We start from the raw sequence: 20,699 nt of genomic DNA, 5'->3' as shown, positions 1-20,699 counted from the left end.
TTTAAAATTAAATTATAGTTAAATAGAATATCACAAAATATCTGGTAAATTAAATCGTGAGTCTATAAGATCTCTATTTTTTTATAGTTAAACTGTGAATAATCTAGAAGTCAAAAAAAGTTAAACCGGCCAAGCTCTTTTCTTTTTCGTTAAAATGTAATTACATCTCCAACTAGTTTAACACTATTGTTTTAATGATAACTAGTTCAATACTGCTAATGTTATCCAATCATTCATTTCGATATTGTTTTGGAAATTTCTTTACCCTTCTCCCTACTTTCTAGGTCACCTCCGGTGAAAAACTCAAAATACCCTCACTTCGGAAATGCATTTCCGAAACACTTATTTTTTTTTAAAATTTGTCTTATTTCGAAAATGCACTTCCGAAAAAACGAAAAAAATGTGTTTTCGGAGATGCATTTCCGAAAACACCCCCTTTTTTGGGTTTTCGGAGATGCATTTCCGAAAACATTTTTTTTTTGGGAGGGGGTGTCTTCGGAGATACATATCCGAAATATTCCAAGACCAAATTGGTCTTGGAATATTTCGGATATACACTTCCGAAAGAATTCAATAATTATTAAAAAATTAAAATCGATGTGAACCAATACAATTAATAGGTATAAAATCAAGGTGAATCAATGCAATTAATATGTATAAAATCAAGGTGAATCAATAAAATGAAGGTGAATCAATAAAATCAAGTTGAATCAAAATTTACTAAACAATTTTAAAGTTAAAAATTATTTTACTAACTTATATAAATCAAAAACATTTTAATTCCATAAGTAAATTTTGAATTATATAGAATTAAATATAAAATTTATTCATTAAATAAAATTAAGACAAAATCTTTTTTTAAACTAAATAAAAAATTATAACTCATTTTTAATTATGAATCAGAATAGAAATATATAATAAAAATTATTAATTTTGTAAGTGAAATATATAAATATATAATATATAAATATATAATATATAAATATATAATAATTAATATATAAATATATAATAATTATTATAAATTAAAACACTCATTTTTTTAATTTTTATAATTATTATATAAATATATAAATATATTTATAATTAATATATAATAATTATTATATAAATATATAAATATATAAATAAATAATAATTTTTATAAATATATAATAATTATTATAATTATTATATAAATATATAAATTAAAACACTCATTTTTTTAATTTTTTTTGTAAATACATAATAATTATTATAAATATATAAATAAAAAATTATAACTCATTTTGTAAGTAAAATTATTTTATTTTTTTTAATTAAAATTATTTTAAATTTTAAAATATGAATCAGAATAGAAATATATAATAATTATTATTCATAACTCATAAATTATATCAAAATATATAATTATTATTATTCATTACTCATAAATTATATCAAATTTATGATATATGAATTAATTAATATCCTAAAATTAATTTTTGGGATTTTTAGATTTTTTTTTTGTTTTTTCGGAGATGCATCTCCCAATTATTCAAAATCCTAATTTTTGTGATTTTTTCGGAAATGAACTTCCGAAGTCTGGAAAAATTTAGAAAAAAAAAATATTTCGGAAATGCATTTCCGAAGCAGGGGTAAAATGGGGTTTTCGCTGGGGGTTACCCCATAGGGGGTGGGTAAAGAAATTTTCATTGTTTTTATTTCAATTCAGATTCATCCTAACAACTCTTTTTTTGTTGTTGTTGTTGAAAGGCAACCTAACCACTCTAAAAGATTGCAATGAATTAGCATGGTGGTTTCACCAACACAAGAACTATAACCACCCTGTTATAGCCCTTTTGCCTCCATAATAACAAACGTAATATAAAATTGCAAAGAGAGAAGAAAAGTAAAATGTACAAAAGATTGATTGAAATGACTTGAATGGCAAAAATTTGTCCTTTCACGATTCAATGATGAGCTTATATTGAATAGCTTTATATGACACGTACGTACCATCGTACCAAGGTTACTTTCTAACTATATTAGGAATAATTGTAGCAAACTAACTTAACCAATTTTCTTGTTAAGCTACCTTCACTACTACACCCACAATACTTAATAATGTGTTTTCATTGTATGAATAGGAATTATGTACTATATCCGTGGTCCATATAACATTTAAATATTGTAAAAGTATCAAAAATATTTTTTTATGTCTTTGAGACTTAGTAATCATTAATAAGACTAATACTCCACCCGGTCTCAATCAAAAAAAATTTCAAATATAAGATAGCCCATAAAATTGAGGTTTAAAAATTTTAATATAAAATATAGACGAAAGTGTTTTTTAATGGAGTATTAGAATGATGTATAGCCCATAAAATAGAGGAGAACTTCATCAACCTCATGCAAGCTTTGCTTGCTTTATATATTCATTGGTTACCTTACAATATAAGAGTGAAATCTCTTATATAGACTATGAACTCTAGATGTAGTTATAACTAACTCAAAAGTTAGTTACTCATCTAACTATCTAGCCTAACTAAGTATACACGTGTTCAACATGCTCATGCATGCTTGAATACAATACATATGCACTTACTCTTCTAATATGCACCCACAAATACATTGTGGATTGAGCAAAGCCACTTTTAGTTTGTACCTAAATTCAATGAATATGGCAGTCGGGAATGGTTTGGTTAGTGCATCAACTAGTTGAGCATGAGCAGGTACATAATGAATTTGCATATGATTTGCCATAAATTTCTCCTTAACAAAATGAATATCAATTTCAATGTGTTTGATTCTTGTATGGAGTATCGAATTATGTGAAAGCAGCACTAGACTAAGGTTATCACATAACATAGTAGGCACAAGATACTCAATGTGAAGTTCAGATAGAAGAGATTTAAGCCAAAGTAGTTCAGTTATGGTGTGTACTAATGCCCTATATTCAACCTCTTTGTTTGACCTTGCAACAATCACTTGTTTCTTTGACCTCTATGCCATTAGATTAGGGCCAAAAAATATACATGAACCTGAGGTAGAATGACGATCATCGAGGTCGTTTGCCTAATCAGAGTCACGGTATGCACGTAGTGAGAACTTTGGAAGATGCTTGGTTAGGGCAAGTAAGAAGCCATGAGTTTCTATGCCACTCAAGTAACACAAGATGTGTTTAAGCGCACCCCGGGTGTGATGCAAGAGGTGTTGCCATGAACTTACAAGCTTTGTTAATTATGAATGTTGTGTCAGGTTGTGTGAATGTCACATATTGTAAGGCACCAACTATGGAACGATAAACTAGAGGATCTGGAATTACATCAGTGCCATGTTTATTTATCTTACATTGATTAAACATATGAGTAGCCACATATTTTGCTTCAGTCATATTCACGTTGGAGAATAAGTCCTTGATGTATTTAATTTGTGTAAGGAGTAGAGTACCATTGGCCCGATGATGAACTTCAATTCCCAGGAAATATTAAGGAACACCTAGCTTCTTGAGAGCAAACTTGGTCTGGAGTTTGTTGATGACCTGATGAACTAGTTTTTAGGAAGATCAATTTATAAGAATATCATGCACATATACAAGGGCATAAAGAGTAACGTTATCATAATTATAGACAGACAGAGAGAGAGAGAGTGAGTGGTCACATTTGTTATATACAAACTCAAAGTGAATCAATGCCTGATGTAGCTTTTCATACCATGCACGTGGAGCTTGCTTGAGTCCATAGAGTGCTTTTATGAGCTTGAAAACCATATCTAAATTTGAGTCAATGAAGGCAGGAGGTTGTTGCATGTATACCTCCTCTTGCAAGTCCTTATTGAGGAATGCATTGTTGATGTCAACTTGTTGGATTTCCCATTTTTAAGTGAGAGCCAAGGTGCAAGTCCCTATTGGGGAATGCATTGTTGATGTCAACTTGTTGAATTTTCCATTTTTAAGCGAGAGCCAAGGTGAAAGTCCCTATTGAGAAATGCATTATTGATGTCAACTTGTTGGAATTCCCATTTTAAGTGTGAGCCATGGTTAAAATGACACGAATTGTTGTGGGCTTGACAACTGGTGAAAAAGTATCATGAAAAAAAATTAATGTTATTGATGAAAGACTTTGGCCTTTAACCTTGCCTTATACTTATTCACAGTTCTATCTGGATTTTCTTTGACTTTAGAAACCCACTTGCACCCAATGTCTTTTTATGAGGAGGTAGAGTAGTGAGCTCCCATGTGTCGTTGTTCATAAGTGAATCATATTATTCCTTCGTGGCCTCAAACCAATGAAATTGTGATAGTGCTTGATTAAGTGTGCTTGGTTCAGTGTGAACTAGGAAAATCTTAGGTTTATATTTTCCTGTTTTAGCTCGAGTGAACATTGGACGATCATTTTGCACAAGAGGTGCTTGTGTGGCTTGAGTATGAAAGGAAGGAGACAGACAGCCTGTTGAACCTAACAAGATAAGAGAGGATAAGTTAGTATCCCTTGACTCAGAAGAAGGTAACTTATGAGCTAAGCCATTTGGACATATGATAGAGGATGAACTGATACCATCATCTTCATGTGGTATAGGGAATTGAATGATGATATGCGAGTTTCAAACACATGAGAAGGGCCACTTGATGGGTGAGGTAATGATTGTATAATGTTTCGTTCTACGTCAGTTGTATATGATATATGGACATTATATGGACATTAAGAGAAGCGTGAGTGTTTGGAGTATGTGTGTCTGTATCAGGTGTTGGTGTGGTTTGTAGGAGATTATAAGAGGAGTGAGCTTGCTGCACCTTAGAAGTGGGACCTGCTTGACCCCTAATTTTGACATCTTCATTTTGTAGGATCATCATAAACTTACTTCCAAAGTGATGTGTCAATGCATTATGGTAATTGAGAGACCTCACACAATGACTTACACATTACTTTTTAGCACTACATAAATACATTATTGGTACATAGAAATTGAGACACTATCCACATATACAGATGAAGGTACTAGTGTTGATGAGCATAGAATCTTCCACCAGCTATTTTGGGCATTTAAACCATGCAATAGAGGCTTTACATATTGTAAAAATGTTGTTCAAATTGATGAAACTAGGATATATAGTAGGTATAAGGGGACTCTACTTATGGAGGTCTCATAACACAGTAATAATGATATTTTTCTATAGCTTTTGCCCTGGTTAAAGGTGAGAAATAAGTGGTTTCGTTTTCTTTCTAAAGAACTTAAAAATGCATGTTGCTACATAAGCAGGGGTTATGTATGATTGCAGATAATGGTTGGAAAAAATCCACCATTTGTGCTAGGAGTGGACAAGAACCCGAGACCCGTCCGCGGCCCGCTATGTCCGATCCAGAATTGGTTAAAATGGACGGGTCTAGATGGGTGTCGGGTCATAAGAGTGGTAACTTCGAGTTTAACTGGATTTCTTTGGTCGGTTTCGGATGAAAAAAATTGGTCCAACGAAATCCATATCCGACCGCTAAACTGTGAAAATATTCTAATCATAGGTATAAGTAGGCTAGACTTAAACTATGACAGTATTCAAATCCTAATACTAGTGTGGTAAGTATAGGTTACTTTGGTCAGACTTATGACTTAAAAATTGTTTTTATTTTGAAAACCATCGTACATTCACGTGTATGTCATAATTGCTTTTTCTTTTTTTCATTCCTAGACTCTATTTTCTATGTCTCTTTCTCTCACTCACAAATCACACTTGCTTTGCTTTCCTCTCTCCTTTCTCTCTCAAGACATCACACAACATTTCACACCCAAACACTATTTCTAGTATGATGTTCTTAAAACTCCATGAAAGCTCTTTTCTACCACACCATTTTTATGACTCCATTAACATCTTTATATTCAAGTTTATTGCTGCTATGCTACGACAAGATGAAACACTATGTTTTACTAAATCTTCTTAAAAAATGTTTTGTATTCTAGATCTTGCTTCAAAAGGATATATGGTATTTAACAAATATTCAAAAAAATTATAGCGTTGGTGTTTTTAGTATGAGTTTCTCTCTTTTTGTTGGTGTTTTTAGTTTTTGATTCTGATATTTTCACTATCTTTTTAAGTGGTGATATCCGGATGAACCCACCCGTCAAACCGCTATCCGAGAAAACCGCCATCCGTCGTAACCGATATGTAAAATGGACGGAAGTGGATTGATATATTCAATCCGTCGGACTTGAACGGTGGACAATTTTTGATCCGGAACCGTCCGTCGCCGACCGTTGTCCACCCCTAAATTTTGTGCATGTCTACTACATTACACACATTGCTTAAAACTTCATGAGAGAAATCAAAGACAAAAAGCCTCTATAAATTTTTGTAACATGTGTAAGGATTTATATTTGTCAATAGAAAAACATCCTAAAATTATATTTATACACTTACATTAACTATTTCTACAATACATTATATACTTTAAAATAATCTACATTCCTACACTATCAAAAAGAAATTAGTTAGGCAAATGCACAAGCTTTAAGGTGGGTCGATAACATTTCAGTTGACAAGCGGATGGAGGCATTTGACGAGGATCAACAATGGGGTCATATGACAATAAACCTCGTATAGTCAATGAACTAAAGTCTTTAAAGACACTTGCAACATGTCTATCATAGTGTTGGTGAGGGTGACCTACTATAGGCTAGAAGCGCTATTTGCTGATACGAGATTAAAATGGAGTACAATGTTAGAATCTGGCCAAATATTCACAGAAAACTGCATGACCGTGATGAAAGAGAAAACTTCCAATTCTAACACGCATCAAGTAGCAAGAATTGACAGAAATAGTTATTGTTTCAGTGTCTATGAGACAACCACAATGAGTGGAGGCTCGTAGGACATAACAAAGTCGACCTGGAAATTGGTTGGTGCGATTGTCGAATTTTTCAAGATTCAGGTGTCTCTTGTTTACATGTTAATGTAGAATGTTCCAATGTGCGCCAAAACGCTTTTGTGCATCTGTCCAATGTTTACAAAGTCCTAAACCTATTTGGCATCTATAGGTTTACGATGAATATTGACATCTTTATCAAAGGGAATAAATTTGTCAAAATCTAAAATTGCATAGGAACAAGAAAGGTCGCCCAAACATCACATGTGTTAGAGTCGAAATGGACATCATTAATAAATTGCAGAGAAAATATAGATTGTTTCGTCTTACTGGTCATACTTAAAAATGTTGTTCCAATGTTGGAATCAGTTCTAACTAAATATTTATTTTAGGCTAAATACCCTTTTTCGTCCCTTATCTTTAGCTCGGGGTCCAATTTCGTCCCTTAATTTTTAAAAAGTGCAAAAAGATCCCTTAACTTTTTAAAACGGCGCACTTTTGTCCTTCCGTCTATTTTGTGTAAACGGCCGTTTAATTAAGCTTGCGTGGCATGATGAGTTGGATATATATATTTCTTCATCGCCTTCAACGAACATATTTCTGTGAAAACGATTTCTGCAAAATTGGGAGCCTAGGGTTTAGTCACGAACGAATTGGGGGCTAGGGTTTAGCCACAAACGAATTTTCTTCATCTTTCTCCATGAAATCTTCTAGTGGTTCTTCATCTATGATACAAAGCTGTCATGAAAGTTTGAATTGGAAACCGGTTTGCCACTGTGGAGATAAGGCAATTCTAAGAAGGGCGACGACAGCTAAGAGTTTTGGGAAACATTTTTGGGGATGTCCTCATTATAAGGTATGTTTATAATTTAGATTTTCCTTGAATTTTTTTCGTCATTCAAACTGATGAAGAAAGGAACCCGTGAATGCAGGGACAAGGGCAACCTGGGTGTGGCTTCTTCGAATGGTTTTATGAGGAGAGTGAAGATACCAAGGGCAAATATTTGATGTCTAGGTTGGAAAAGCTTGATAAGAAATTTGAAGAATTGCAGATGGATGTTAACAAAATAAAGCTGTCAAGTGAAGAAATAAGGAAAGAGATATATGAAAATAGGAGGCAGTTGAACAAGATGATCAAACTGGAAAAATTTTGGATTATGATGCTTTTTATAGTGTTCATAGGTCTCTGGATTTTCATGTAATGTACCTTGTTATTGTACAAGTTGAATGTACCATGGTTTTTCATGTAATGAATTATGCTTTTTTATTGTACAAGTTGAGTGCATCCAATGCCTTATTATTATAAGTCAACATGTACCAGTTCAATGTATCAAATTCCTTTGTTATTGAACACAACAATATAACACAACAATATAACACAATACTGGTTCATAATGACTTAGTTAATGTAACATCAGAATACACAAACCAGAAGTGGTTCATAACACAATACAACACAACAATATAACACAACAATATAACACAACAATATAACACAAGAAGTGGTTCATAATTATCACAACATTAATAATTGGTTCATAATATTACATCAGAATCCACATTGTACTTTAACCCAAAAGTGGTGGTACCACATTACCAAAAGTGATTCATAATAGTTACTCATAATACCAAAAGTGGTCCATTAAACAAAAGACATAAAACCAGCATAGACAAATTAAACTAAATGTGATAGGTCCAGGTGCACTTAAAGACAAACTAAAGACAAATTAAACAATTTTCTTGGATCTTTTTGTAGGGGTAGTCCTCCTAGTTGTTGGACCAATGGCATTTTTTGCAGCACTTAATCTGGTGGCAGGTCCAGGTGGCACCCATGGAGTTGTTGTCTTTTTCACACCCAGCTTCTTTGACTTTGCAGCAGCAGTTGGTTGTTGAGCAGCCTTCCCTTTGGAAGCTTGAGAACTCTGAGCAGCTTGTTGTTGAGGGGCCTTTCCTTTTGAAGCTCTTGCTTGTCTTGGTGCAGTCACTTGAGAACTCTGAGTCACTTGAGAAGATTGCTGAGTATCAGTCACTTGAGAAGCTTGTTGAGTAGATGCTTGTTGAGAAGTGTCAACATCAGTCCTTGGTGCAGATTGTTGAGAAGTGTCAACATCAGTCACTTTACAAGTTTTTTTGTTATGACCAGACTTCTTACACCTGCTGCATCTAACAAGCAACCCTGTTCTTCTTATTTTTCTGTCTGTGCCATCAATCTCACCTTGTTCACGATTTCTCTTCTTTTTAGGTCTACCTGGCATCCTTCTATGCTTTGGAGGCCTAACATCAGAATATGGTGTTTTTACCCATAAATTAGAACCATTAACAGGATAAAGCACAGGTTTGTATACTTCAATGTACCTACTCTTCCTAAAACACTCAGGGATGTAATCTTCATACTTAAAGTTTCTACTTTTCATACATGCTAGGGTATGAACACATGGCAATCCTGTAAGTTCCCACTTTCTACAGGAACAAATGTGGTCTTTCAAGTTGACAGCTAACATATCAGCTTGGTTTTCAACATTTTTAACTTCAAAGTAATGTTCATCTGACATCCTACATTAAATAAGCATACCAGACATTAACAAATTTGCAAAGGATCAAATAAAATGAAATAACTAGTATTCTCAAATAAAATTGCAACTGGTTTACCTAACAATCCATGAGTTGGTGAAACAACTAGTTTTCTCAACTTTCTTTCTGATGTTTGGTAATACTGCATCATCACTCAGCTTAGGGAACCTCATCCTATTTGTTGCCCACCTCTCCATACAATAAATTCTGATATCTTCCAGCATACTGATTAAAGGCTTTGACCTGGAATCAAGGATTACACTATTGAATGATTCTGACATGTTGTTAAGCACACAGTCACATTTGTTAGTTGTCTTGAAGAATGCCCTACTCCAACATCTGGGAGGTGTCTTCATCATGTTGACAAAAGCATCTTTATCCAATTGCTTAATTGCCCTCATTTCTCTTTCAAATGCCTGGACATATGTTGACTTGGCAGCCTTCCAAATTAACTCTTTGTAGACCTTCCCTGGAAATCTTTTTCTGAAGTTATTGTACAAGTGTCTGACACAAAACCTTTGCTCAACATTTGGCAATAGCTCATCCGTAGCTGGGAGCAGCCCCTGCAAAAGACACACACATTACAGTCATGCAAACAATAAGTCACAATACATCTATGCAAACAATAAGTAATAATCATGTTTAATTCAGAGGTACACACCTTTTGTTGGTCTGAGATGAATGTGTAACTCAGACACTCTTCTCTGCCTCCTAGGTCATCAATCAATAGTTGTAAAAACCAAGTCCAACTATCCCTATTCTCTCCTTCTACAACAGCAAAAGCAACTGGTAGCATTTGATCATTTGGATCCCTCCCAATTGCTGCCAGGATCTGCCCACCATATAATCCCTTCAAGAAACAACCATCCAGCCCTATCACATGTCTAGACAGTTTAAAACTTTGCTTACATGCTGCAAAACATATGTAGACCCTCCTGAAATATGGTCTCTGGTCTTCTGTACCTTCTGGAACAGAATCAAGGTTGAGCTTCACAGTGGATCCTGGGTTTGCCCTAAGCAGCTCATGACAATAATCTTGGATTCTTGCATAGTCTCCCAAAAAAGAGCCATCAACCATATCTCTAGCCTGAACTCTTGCCCTTATAGCCTTGGTTTTGTTGACACCCACATTCCATTTCTTTTGAGCCTTAGCCTTTATATCCTTTATCCTTAACCTTGGATTGTTTTTCAAAGAGTTTTGAAGCCTCTTGCTAAGCCACTTGGTAGTCATCATCTTCACATTATAGTCTCTACTACAGTCATGCTTGTCAACTACTTTCCTTAATTGCCATGACTCTTCATTTGGTATTTTTGCACAATAAGCTTCCCATGCACAACCATCCTTGCATCTAACCCTAACCCTCACTTTGTCATTCTTAGTGAATCTCATATTTCTACCACTTTGTACAGCATAAGTTGAAATGGCTTCCTTGAAATCATCTCTTGAACTAAAATAAACACCTACTTCCCATTTAAAATCTGCCATATTCTTTTGCAATTTGAACATTGGGTAGCTCTTTCTTCTAATAGCACCACTGCTCTCATCACTATCACAACCACTTACTAATTCCTCACTCTCCTCATCACCTTTGTCTTGTTCACACTTATCTCTACTACCACTGCCTTGACCCTCCTCAACAACTTGTATGTTTTCAGTTAGATGTGCCAAGTCTTCTTCCTCTAAATCATCCAACCCATCAGATGAATCATCAAAAGCTACTTCCATTGCACTATCATAATCCTCATCCTCACTATCATTACTGCTTTCATCATCACTACTTTCAGCATGCACCTCTTCTTCAACAATATCTCCCACCTGAACCTCTTCTTCAACAGTATCCCCCACATTAACCTCTTCTTCAACATTAGCCCTCACATCAGTATCACCACCCCCCACATTAACCTCTTCTTCAACATTAGTCCTCACATCAGTATCACCACCCCCCACATTAACATCTTCATCAACATTATCCCCCTTCACAGTTTCATCCCCCCCCCCCCACATTAACCTCCTCTACAACAGTTTCCCTCACATCAGTTTCACCAGCTCCCACATGAACCTCTTCTTCAACAGTTTCACTCACAGCATTAGTAACCTCTTCTATAAGAAACTGGCAGTATTCTGGCTCAGCTATCGTGTGTTGAATATAGATGTCACATTTTTTATGCACCCTATAAATATCAATTATTTCTAGTGCTCCTTTGTCATCAACCAATTCAGACATGCCTAATGATGGGTCTTTGTACCAGATTTTCTCGAATTCCCTATGTCCTAAATCCTTAAGCACACCAACAAACTCAAAATATGACCAAGTGTCAGTATCTATTCTCAAGTTAGAAATCGCTCCTTCTTCATGCACACTATGGTCATCATCAACGAAGCGACCATTGTGATAAATGGTTAGTTCCATATACTCCTCCAATAAAGCAATAAAGCAACAACACATCACAACAACACAAACAACAAACTAAAAATCATAAGATTGTTTAAATGGCCTAATACAGTACAACAACATAGATCTCACATCCATGTCATATTTAAGTGGCTGTCAAAAATATTGGAAATCGTTATTATCATCCATAATTGATATGTATTAATTAAGTCTCTCTATTCTCCTAACCTTTTTTTTCTTCCATTCATGTGTTCCCTTAACCAACAGTTCATGCATACTTTAAACTGTTTATATTTCAATAAACTTTAAACTCGACTTTGAGAAGAGGTTTGTTCCTCATAAAAGTAACACCCATGTTGGGACAAATTAACAAAAATAATTGAAAAGAAAAGGGGATGAGGTGTGAAAACCGATTCAAAAGGCACCTCTATTTCTCTATTTATATAAGATTCTACACATGGATTTGGTAATACAATTTACATGTTCATTATTGAAAAAATCAAATCAATTGTCAATAGTAATATTGACTTCTACTTAAATAATAAAAAATGTAACAAACAATAGTAGTAGCGGATTTGTACTTAAAAAAGATATTTCGTTGTCAAAATATTTTTTAATTAAAAATAATTATTTAATTAATTAGCTTATTAATATATTTGATTTAATATCTTAACTAACCATAAATAAATTAATTTAATTTTTCGATAATTGTTTTTATTTAATTAATAAAAAAAATCTATAATTTAAATAAAAAATTAAATAAGAAGGTTATATATTTGAGAGATGGAAGAAGACGTGTCTCGCGTGAGGAAAGTAAATTTTGGTTCTGCCTCTTTTCTGTACCCTCTGTTTATTTCTGAGAAACTTCTCATTTGCAACCAACAATAATAACAAGCCAATCAATGACAATAAGTAACAAGCCCATGAACCATGACATTAATTAATTTCTCTAAAACTTTAAAAAAAAAAAAAAAGTGACATGTAAAATCTACTAGTGTTAATTAGTACTACATGAATTTAAAGCTGGATATATGAATGAAGGAAAGTCACGTGTGGAATCTGAATCTGTTTTTATGGAAAAGAGCGGTTAAAATTATGAATTTATTATGTTCGTGAAATATCATAAATAGGAATGTCTGTATATATAATGTCAGTGCATGTCAATAATATTTGAGACCAAACTTCACCAATTGTTTCCAACCACACTATAAACTTTGAATTTACATATTATTATGGCGCCTAACCAAAATAAATTGGCGGGTATATTGTTGAAATTCTTTTTTTTATCCTTCAAATTTAGGGAAAATATTATGGCATGAACATATATTTATATATTTATAGTAGGGATAATTTTTATACTACAACTCAATTTTATAAAATCGAGTTAAGCCTAAATTATATATATTTTAAAATAATATCAAAAGTCAAATTTAATATTTGACAGACCACCTGCTATCTAATTTCTGTTATTGAATTACCTACTATTTATTTTAACACTTCTGGATGATCAATCTTAAACGTGAGAGGCGTGTTAATAGCCTCGTCCCAAATATATATTTGCAGATTTTCAGTGACTTCCCAAATATATTGGCACGAACTTCAAAGCAAATAATTGTCCTCTTCTAATACTTCCATGCACTCTTCAACTTCAACTGCTCATCTAAACATTCTCCAGAGTATATGTATTGTCAGTTGAATCCTCACATTGAATCTCATCCTCCCTAACTAAAGTATTATTGGCCCCCAATTAATAACCAACTTTGTAGGTAGGAGATTATGACTCATTTTATAGTGCTATCAACCAATTTAATTAATTGAATTTGAAGACTATGGTATCATCTAATACAAACTTGTTCACCATCTTCAATTCTTATAATGACTGATCAACTCCCATGAAGAAAATACACACAAAACACTTACCCAAATCATTGTGTAGCCTTTAATGTCCTTTAAGTGTATTTTCCACTTGCTTGACAACATCACTATTATTTCACAATGTCACTATTTATTTATTTAAAATATACAATTCACACTATAAAAGTGCACATTGTAAACCAATAAAAACACATTTAATGCTTTGATTTGAAACTATTTGAATTTGTACAATAAACATGAAGTGCTCACGAGCTTCCTCACTTGCTTCAGAGACAAAGCTGCACCCACCCTGCCAACTCACTCTGCATGCATATATCACACCCTTCATCACTAGCCTATTTAAGGGCACATACTTTCAACCCTTTTGCACCAAAATCCATAGCTACCATAAAGCCTCTCCAAAACCTCAACACTCTCTCATATATCAAAACAAACAACACAAAACATCCTTAAAGAAACAGAAATGAGTACTACTAAATGTTTCTCCTTTCTAACCCTATACCTTCTTCTTTCACTAAATTCTCTTGAAACAGCCATAGGTGGACGAGTAATTCCACCGAGTGCTCCAAGCACGGTTACAAGGCCACTAGTTTCATCAGAAGTTGAAAACTTTGTGATGCCGCAACAAGAACGCAAACAGAAGGCTTTTCAAATAGGAAGAGAAGTGAAGGGCTGTTTACCGAAAGGGTCTAGACATAACTCGGCTCCTAGCAGATTCGTTAACTTTAAGCCCGAAGGCTCTGGTGGATGTTCTAAAATACATTCAGGGAAACCTTGATGATGTTTTAATGGTAGAAGGTTTTTCTTTTTGTTTGTATATGGTTTTTCAAGTTCACTTGTAGTGAATTGGAAGCTGAGAAGGTTGCTTATATATATGGTTTTATATCTTTGGTTTATTGTGATTTATATTGCAAGTTACAATTTTGAACAATGTGTATGAAGGTCATATATATGGTTTTATACCCTTTTTGTTTAACTTATGCATATAAACATAGCATTTTAGAACGAGACCATTAAGAAAGCAAGAGCTATAATCCAAAAAAACAAGAACACCATTCATAATATAAACATGTCATATATAAATTCTATGTTGAACCAGTAACAAACTATGGTAATTTAACTTCAGTACATGAAAAGCAAAATGCGGGCTTAAAGTTTTGCCTTTGAAAGGCTTGACAGAAAAGTCTACTGCAGATAATTGAAAAAAACCCTAACTATACAGATCATCTTCGTCGGCTCCACCAGCAGCAGTAGTTGCAAAAGGGTCAGATTCAGTAGTAGTTCTATTTGCGGTATCTGAGAACCTGAATTCACTTCCGAAACCTCTTGATTGCTGTAATGTTTGAGCAAATGCTTGGTATTTGCGTATATCGGCGTCACTGACACTTCTACGCGCATACTTCATTGACTCCTCAAAATGAGCCGCCTTGATCTCGGCAACTTCTTCGTCGATAAGGTCTTCGTCCATGGCCTCAGGGTTTTCCTTCCTTTTCCTCTCTAGCTCTATGTCCTGTAATCACAATAAGTTATTAGCTCAAACCTTGTCAAAAGAGATTATGTAATAAACATCTATTAACCAAATGTCCAAATGCATACCTTCTCAATGTTTTCTCTTATAGCATATTTACATGCTCGCTGGCATATTTCTGTAATGTCGGCGCCGCTGAAACCTTTGGTGTACGTAGCCAATGCTCTCAAATCAACATCTTTCGCAACTGGTGACTTTCTCAAGCAGGACTTGAAGATCGAGTGACGGGAATCCTCATCAGGAAGAGGAATATAGATCAACTGATCTAAACGGCCTGGCCTGAGAAGTGCGGGATCAATGATATCAGGTCTGTTAGTTGCCCCGATAATGAACACAGTCTTTTTGGCAGACATGCCATCCATTTCAGTCAGAAGTTGATTTAGAACTCTGTCGGCAGCACCACCAGCATCCCCAACACTGCTTCCTCTCTGCAAGAACAACAGTGATTAAATACAAATACAAGTTTTTTCCCAAAAGGCTAGAATGAGTATTAACCATGGTTACAGCATAATAACATAGCAATCTGGGAGTTTGAACTTTGAACTAACTAGAAAACAAACCTGAGTAGCAATGGAGTCAAGCTCATCAAAAAAGAGGACACATGGAGCTGATTGTCTGGCCTTGTCGAAAATTTCTCTAACATTGGCTTCACTTTCACCAAACCACATTGTAAGCAATTCAGGGCCTTTCACACTGATGAAGTTAGCTTGACATTCGTTAGCAATTGCTTTGGCTAACAATGTTTTTCCACATCCTGGAGGACCATAGAAGAGAACTCCTTTTGATGGTGACATTCCAAACTTCTCAAACTTTTCCGGGTGCTCAACAGGATATTGAACAGTCTGAATCCATATAAATAGAAATTCAGAAACAGATAAAATTGATAATGAAAAAAGGAATTAATTAAGTACAAGGAAAGATTTATGACCTCTTGCAGTTCACGCTTGACATTCTCAAGGCCTCCGATGTCTTCCCAACTAACATTAGGCACCTCGACAACCTGTCAATAGAGAGGTTAGTAAGAAAACAGAACATCAAGAAAGAAAGCCTCGTTGCGGCGTAAAAAAGAAAACTTACAGTTTCACGTAAAGCTGAAGGGTTGCTTGTTCCAAGGGCAGTATGGAAATGTTCATTAGTAACGGCCATGGAATTTAAAATTTCAGCATCAATCGTTTCATCCTCTAAGTCAATGACGTCCATCTTCTCCCTAATGCATTGCAAAGCCGCTTCAGTGCAAAGGGCAGCAAGGTCAGCCCCAACATACCCATGAGTATCTTTTCCAATTCTTTCCAAATCAACCTACCGAGAAAAAGCATAAATGGTCAGTTAAAAATTTAAGAAAATTGAAAGCAAAATTTTGACTGATGAAAAAACAGAAAATACAGCACAAAATACCGCCAAGTAAATGTGAAAGTTAAGTAATAGGTAATTCCCGACTTACATCATCAGAGAGCTTCATGTTTTTGGTATGTATGCGAAGGACTTCAAGTCGCCCAATTTCATCAGGAACACCGATATCGATTTCCCTATCAAATCTACCAAACCTTCTCAATGCTGGGTCAATGCTATTTGGACGATTAGTGGCACCCATGACAATAACATGAGCACGAGATTTCAATCCATCCATAAGAGTCAAAAGTTGAGAAACAATCCTTCTTTCAACTTCACCGTGTGTCTTCTCCCGCTTGGGTGCAATAGAATCAATCTCATCGATAAAGATGATGGACGGAGCATTCTTTTCAGCTTCCTCAAACGCTTTCCTAAGATTGCTTTCACTCTCTCCAGCCAGTTTGGACATAATCTCAGGTCCGTTAATGCAAAAGAAGAAAGCTCCAGTTTCATTAGCAACAGCTCTAGCTATTAATGTCTTTCCAGAACCTGGGGGTCCGTATAGCAAAATTCCTTTGGGTGGCTTCACACCAATGGATTTGAAAAGTTGTGGATGCCTCAGTGGAAGCTCAACCAACTCGCGAATCTGTGCCATTTGCTTCCTAACACCACCCACGTCATCATAACCAATTTCATCAAGCCTGTCTTCATCTTCTCTTTTCACAGGCTCCCCCTCGCAAAAGATCTCAGTGTCGGGAGCAACCACACAATACTCCCCAGGATCAGTTTCAATGACCTTAAACTCTACACTTCTCATCCCTCCACGCACAAGAAATAGTTCTCCTTTTCTGACAGGTCGATAAGCCTCCAAGAAATAGGCTGTGAATCATATTAAAAAGTTAGACTTGCACAAATACAAAAATATACATACTCATTCATATATAATCATAAGTCATAACAACTAAAAACACACTCAAAACATTTACAACACGACAAAGCTAGCAAAAATCAAGTCAAAATTCAGTAACGAGACTATTGTATTCAAAGTCATTAAAACTTACGTTTCAAGAAAGCATCAAAGAGATTGCCAGTGAGCCCTTCAATTGTATCATCAACAGGAAGAATGTGCACACGTTTCCCATACTTGACATCAGGACACTGATGCACAGACACAACATCTCCAAGGCGAACTCGCAAATTCGACCTCACAACTTTGTTCATCCTTATCTTAGCCTCTTCGCACGTATCATCAGCAAGCGATATACAAATAGTATCCTTCCTTTTCTTTCCCTACAACCCAACAAAAATCACACTATATTAGTAAACAAACTATCACACTCTTGTATATGATCCCTCAACTATAAATATCATAAATAGTCTCTAAACTATTCTTAGTCTATCATGTTAGTCTTCAAAACTATTACTTTCTAATATAGCTATTGACCCAAAATTTTAAAAGGCAAAATAAAAATAAGTGTTTTCAAAAAAAGCAATTTTTTTTGGGAATTGAATGAAAACCCATGATGGAAAAGAAATTAATTTAAAGAGGGTGATGATCAAAACATTACCTTGATAAGGACAGTGTCACCACGGAAAAGCCCCAACTTTTCCATGGTTTGAGGGTGCAAAGCGACAATAGAGTTATCATCGTTGACAGCCTCATCAACGACAAGTCGGTTAGGAGATTTCTTGCGTTCCAGAATCGCGGTGGAGAAGTCCTTCTTCACCGATTTCCTGCAATTCAAAGCGAAACTTGATCATTACTATATCATTATCAAACAAATTAATACCGCAGACAAATAAGTGATCATCACTGCAGTGATGAAAAGAAAAACAAAAAAAAAAAACGAAATTTGTGAAAGGAAAATCAAAGACGGTTGATCTTACGAGTCAGATGATTCTGGTTGAGACATGTTTTGGTTGAATTTTGAAGATCAATGAGAGAGCAGAAAAAAGCTTGACTTTGGTTTTTGTTTCACTTGTTAAACTTTGAGGCTTTCTATATTTTACTATTTATAGAGGCTTGAATTGTCTTTTTTTAATGCCGAGATTACCCTTTATATTGATTTTTAATTATGGATTTGTTTTATTTTTTAGAAAAATCCGGTGGAAGATATTCTTGAATTGTGTAACTAACTAAAAAAAGATTTGCTTCAATATTATATTTTTCTTAGATACATTCTTGAGCATTAATTTTAGGATATATTGTTAAATTTTACAAGTTTTTTTAGTTTTATTTATTTATTTATTTTAGTATCAAAATATATTTATTTATTATTCTTTGGGTGTTGAGTGTGGGGAAATCATGCTATTTGAATGTATCTAAATTTAAATTTTGGTTTGAATATTTATATTATATATTATATTTTTCCAAAAATTAAGAAGGCTTCTCAATAAAAAAAAAATTTAATTTTGATTTTATCTTTTTTGAGAAAAATCTGCCTACAATATTCTTCATCATGTAAATAAATAAAAGATATGCTTGAATTTTGATTTTCAATTCTAATTAAATCTTTTTTGAGAAAAAATCGTTATCAGGCTTTCTTAATTCGTGTAACAAAAAATATAGGCTTAAATCTTGAGATTTAGTTTTTCTCATGGATAATCTTGAGAAATAATTTTATGTGTTACAATATTTATTTTATTTTTCTATTAATTTACTATCAACATTATTAAATTAATAGTGATCAGGCATTGAATCCTAATTGTCACATAAGTTTTTTTACGATTAAATATCTAAACTGTAAAATTGATGATGATTAAATTTTTATTTATTTTAATATCAAATATCTATTTTATTCTTTATAAAATATATTATTTGAATATATACTGAAATTTTAGCTTGAGTATTTATATTTTATAATTAAAAAAATTTAGACTAAAATTTACAGCTAAGTTTAAAATAAATTATAGAATTTTTTAATTTTTTAACTATGATATAAATTTAAATTTAAAAGATATTGGTTACTTATAAATATTTTGTTTAGAAATATATCCAAGACAAATCAGTGAATATGAACATAGTTATTTTTAAAATTGTCTCCGCAATTTGATATAGATTACAATATCTTCATATTTATTTTAATTGACCAAATTTCAGTTTTTTTATAATAATTTAAAGGCAAAATTATACCCAGGGTCCTTTAAGTTATTTTATTGTAACAAGTTGGTCCTTTATATTTTTTTTGCTATAAGTTAGTCCTTTATGTTAACTAATGTATGCATCGTTGACCTTTTTTCTGTTTTATTAATTTTATTTTATTTCGTTTTTAACTTTTAAAATTCATATTAAACTCATTATTGGTCCAAAAATTATGAAAAAATTCCTAAAAATATTTCTTCTCATTTTACACTTTGTATAATTTTCTGAGAATTTTATTTTCTGTTTTATTATTTTTATTTAATTTATTTCTTTTGTGTGCATTTTAATAAGTTTTAAAATATTTTTATGCTCTAAAAAATTCTGAAAATTTTATTATAGGATTCAATGATGGTCTCTAACGTATGTTAAGTGATACATCAACACCATTAGTGTCACTTTGGTTTTTTTGGAACGAAGTTTATGAAAAAGGTTAACTGTGCAGACGTTAGTTAACATAAAGGACCAACTTGTAGCGAAAAAAACATCAAGGACCAACTTGTTACAATAAAATAACTTAAAGGACCCTGGGTATAATTTTGCCTAATTTAAATTTATGTATTTTTTTAACAAACTATTATATAAAACTACATAAATACAAATCTTCTAAAAATATGGATTATGTTATTAATGAGTGTTTGTTTGCATCTAAAAACTATATTTTCTAAAATATATGACTAGGAAAGTTTATCCATATTTATAAGTAAGTTGAGAAAAAAATAATTTTAAATTTGAAAATTTCAATAACCAAATAACTTTTAATGACTTTCATAATTTGTATGATTTGTTTTTTTATATGAGAATGTGAGAAATTTAATTTTCATAAAACTTTACGTAGTTTTTTAAAAAGTTTAATTATTAATTTTCATAAAAATATTAAGGGTTAATAGCATTTTACCCCCCTGCCATATAGGTCATTTCTGGTTTACCCCCTGTAAAAAAAATTTTTTGAAAAACAACCTTGCCATTTCAAAATACTAACTTTTTAGCCCTTAAAGTCAAAATCCACAGGAAAATCCGAAAGAAAATCCGCAGGAAACCTGCAGATT

The 20,699-nt window shown here is 33.4% G+C and overlaps 2 protein-coding genes across 2 annotated transcripts; one reads left to right on the top strand and one right to left on the bottom strand.

Annotated features, from left to right (window-relative positions):
• The first annotated feature begins 7,224 nt into the window (after positions 1-7,224).
• Positions 7,225-8,084, top strand: LOC131621354 (uncharacterized). Its single transcript, XM_058892395.1, has 2 exons — positions 7,225-7,671; positions 7,748-8,084. Exons 1-2 carry the CDS (start codon positions 7,516-7,518, stop codon positions 8,015-8,017), a joined length of 426 nt encoding a protein of 141 aa, XP_058748378.1. The 5' UTR covers positions 7,225-7,515; the 3' UTR covers positions 8,018-8,084.
• Positions 8,085-14,713: 6,629 nt separating this feature from the next.
• On the bottom strand, positions 14,714-18,538 carry LOC131621452 (cell division cycle protein 48 homolog). Its single transcript, XM_058892504.1, has 9 exons — positions 18,399-18,538; positions 18,080-18,245; positions 17,573-17,801; positions 16,624-17,390; positions 16,260-16,481; positions 16,111-16,182; positions 15,743-16,024; positions 15,251-15,610; positions 14,714-15,164 (listed from the first exon to the last, which is right to left on the bottom strand). Exons 1-9 carry the CDS (start codon positions 18,422-18,424, stop codon positions 14,865-14,867), a joined length of 2,424 nt encoding a protein of 807 aa, XP_058748487.1. The 5' UTR covers positions 18,425-18,538; the 3' UTR covers positions 14,714-14,864.
• Between the last annotated feature and the right edge of the window lie 2,161 nt (positions 18,539-20,699).

Source organism: Vicia villosa, unplaced genomic scaffold, assembly GCF_029867415.1.
Source record: "Vicia villosa cultivar HV-30 ecotype Madison, WI unplaced genomic scaffold, Vvil1.0 ctg.000004F_1_1_1, whole genome shotgun sequence".
Taxonomy (NCBI): Eukaryota; Viridiplantae; Streptophyta; class Magnoliopsida; order Fabales; family Fabaceae; genus Vicia; species Vicia villosa.
The sequence above is the reverse complement of the archived record's forward strand: the minus strand, read 5'-3'. Positions and strand labels throughout refer to the sequence as shown.

What these genes read in the sequence shown, in the direction of transcription:
- LOC131621354 (XM_058892395.1), top strand. Translation starts at nt 7,516, where the DNA reads ATGAAATCTTCTAGTGGTTCTTCATCTATGATACAAAGCTGTCATGAA. An exon ending in GGGGATGTCCTCATTATAAG is followed by an intron (nt 7,672 to 7,747) that starts GTATGTTTATAA and finishes CCGTGAATGCAG; the next exon opens with GGACAAGGGCAACCTGGGTG.
- LOC131621452 (XM_058892504.1), bottom strand. Translation starts at nt 18,424, where the DNA reads ATGTCTCAACCAGAATCATCTGACTC. An exon ending in CTTTGATGCTTTCTTGAAAC is followed by an intron (nt 17,391 to 17,572) that starts GTAAGTTTTAAT and finishes TATGATTCACAG; the next exon opens with CCTATTTCTTGGAGGCTTAT. An exon ending in ACATGAAGCTCTCTGATGAT is followed by an intron (nt 16,482 to 16,623) that starts GTAAGTCGGGAA and finishes TTTTCTCGGTAG; the next exon opens with GTTGATTTGGAAAGAATTGG.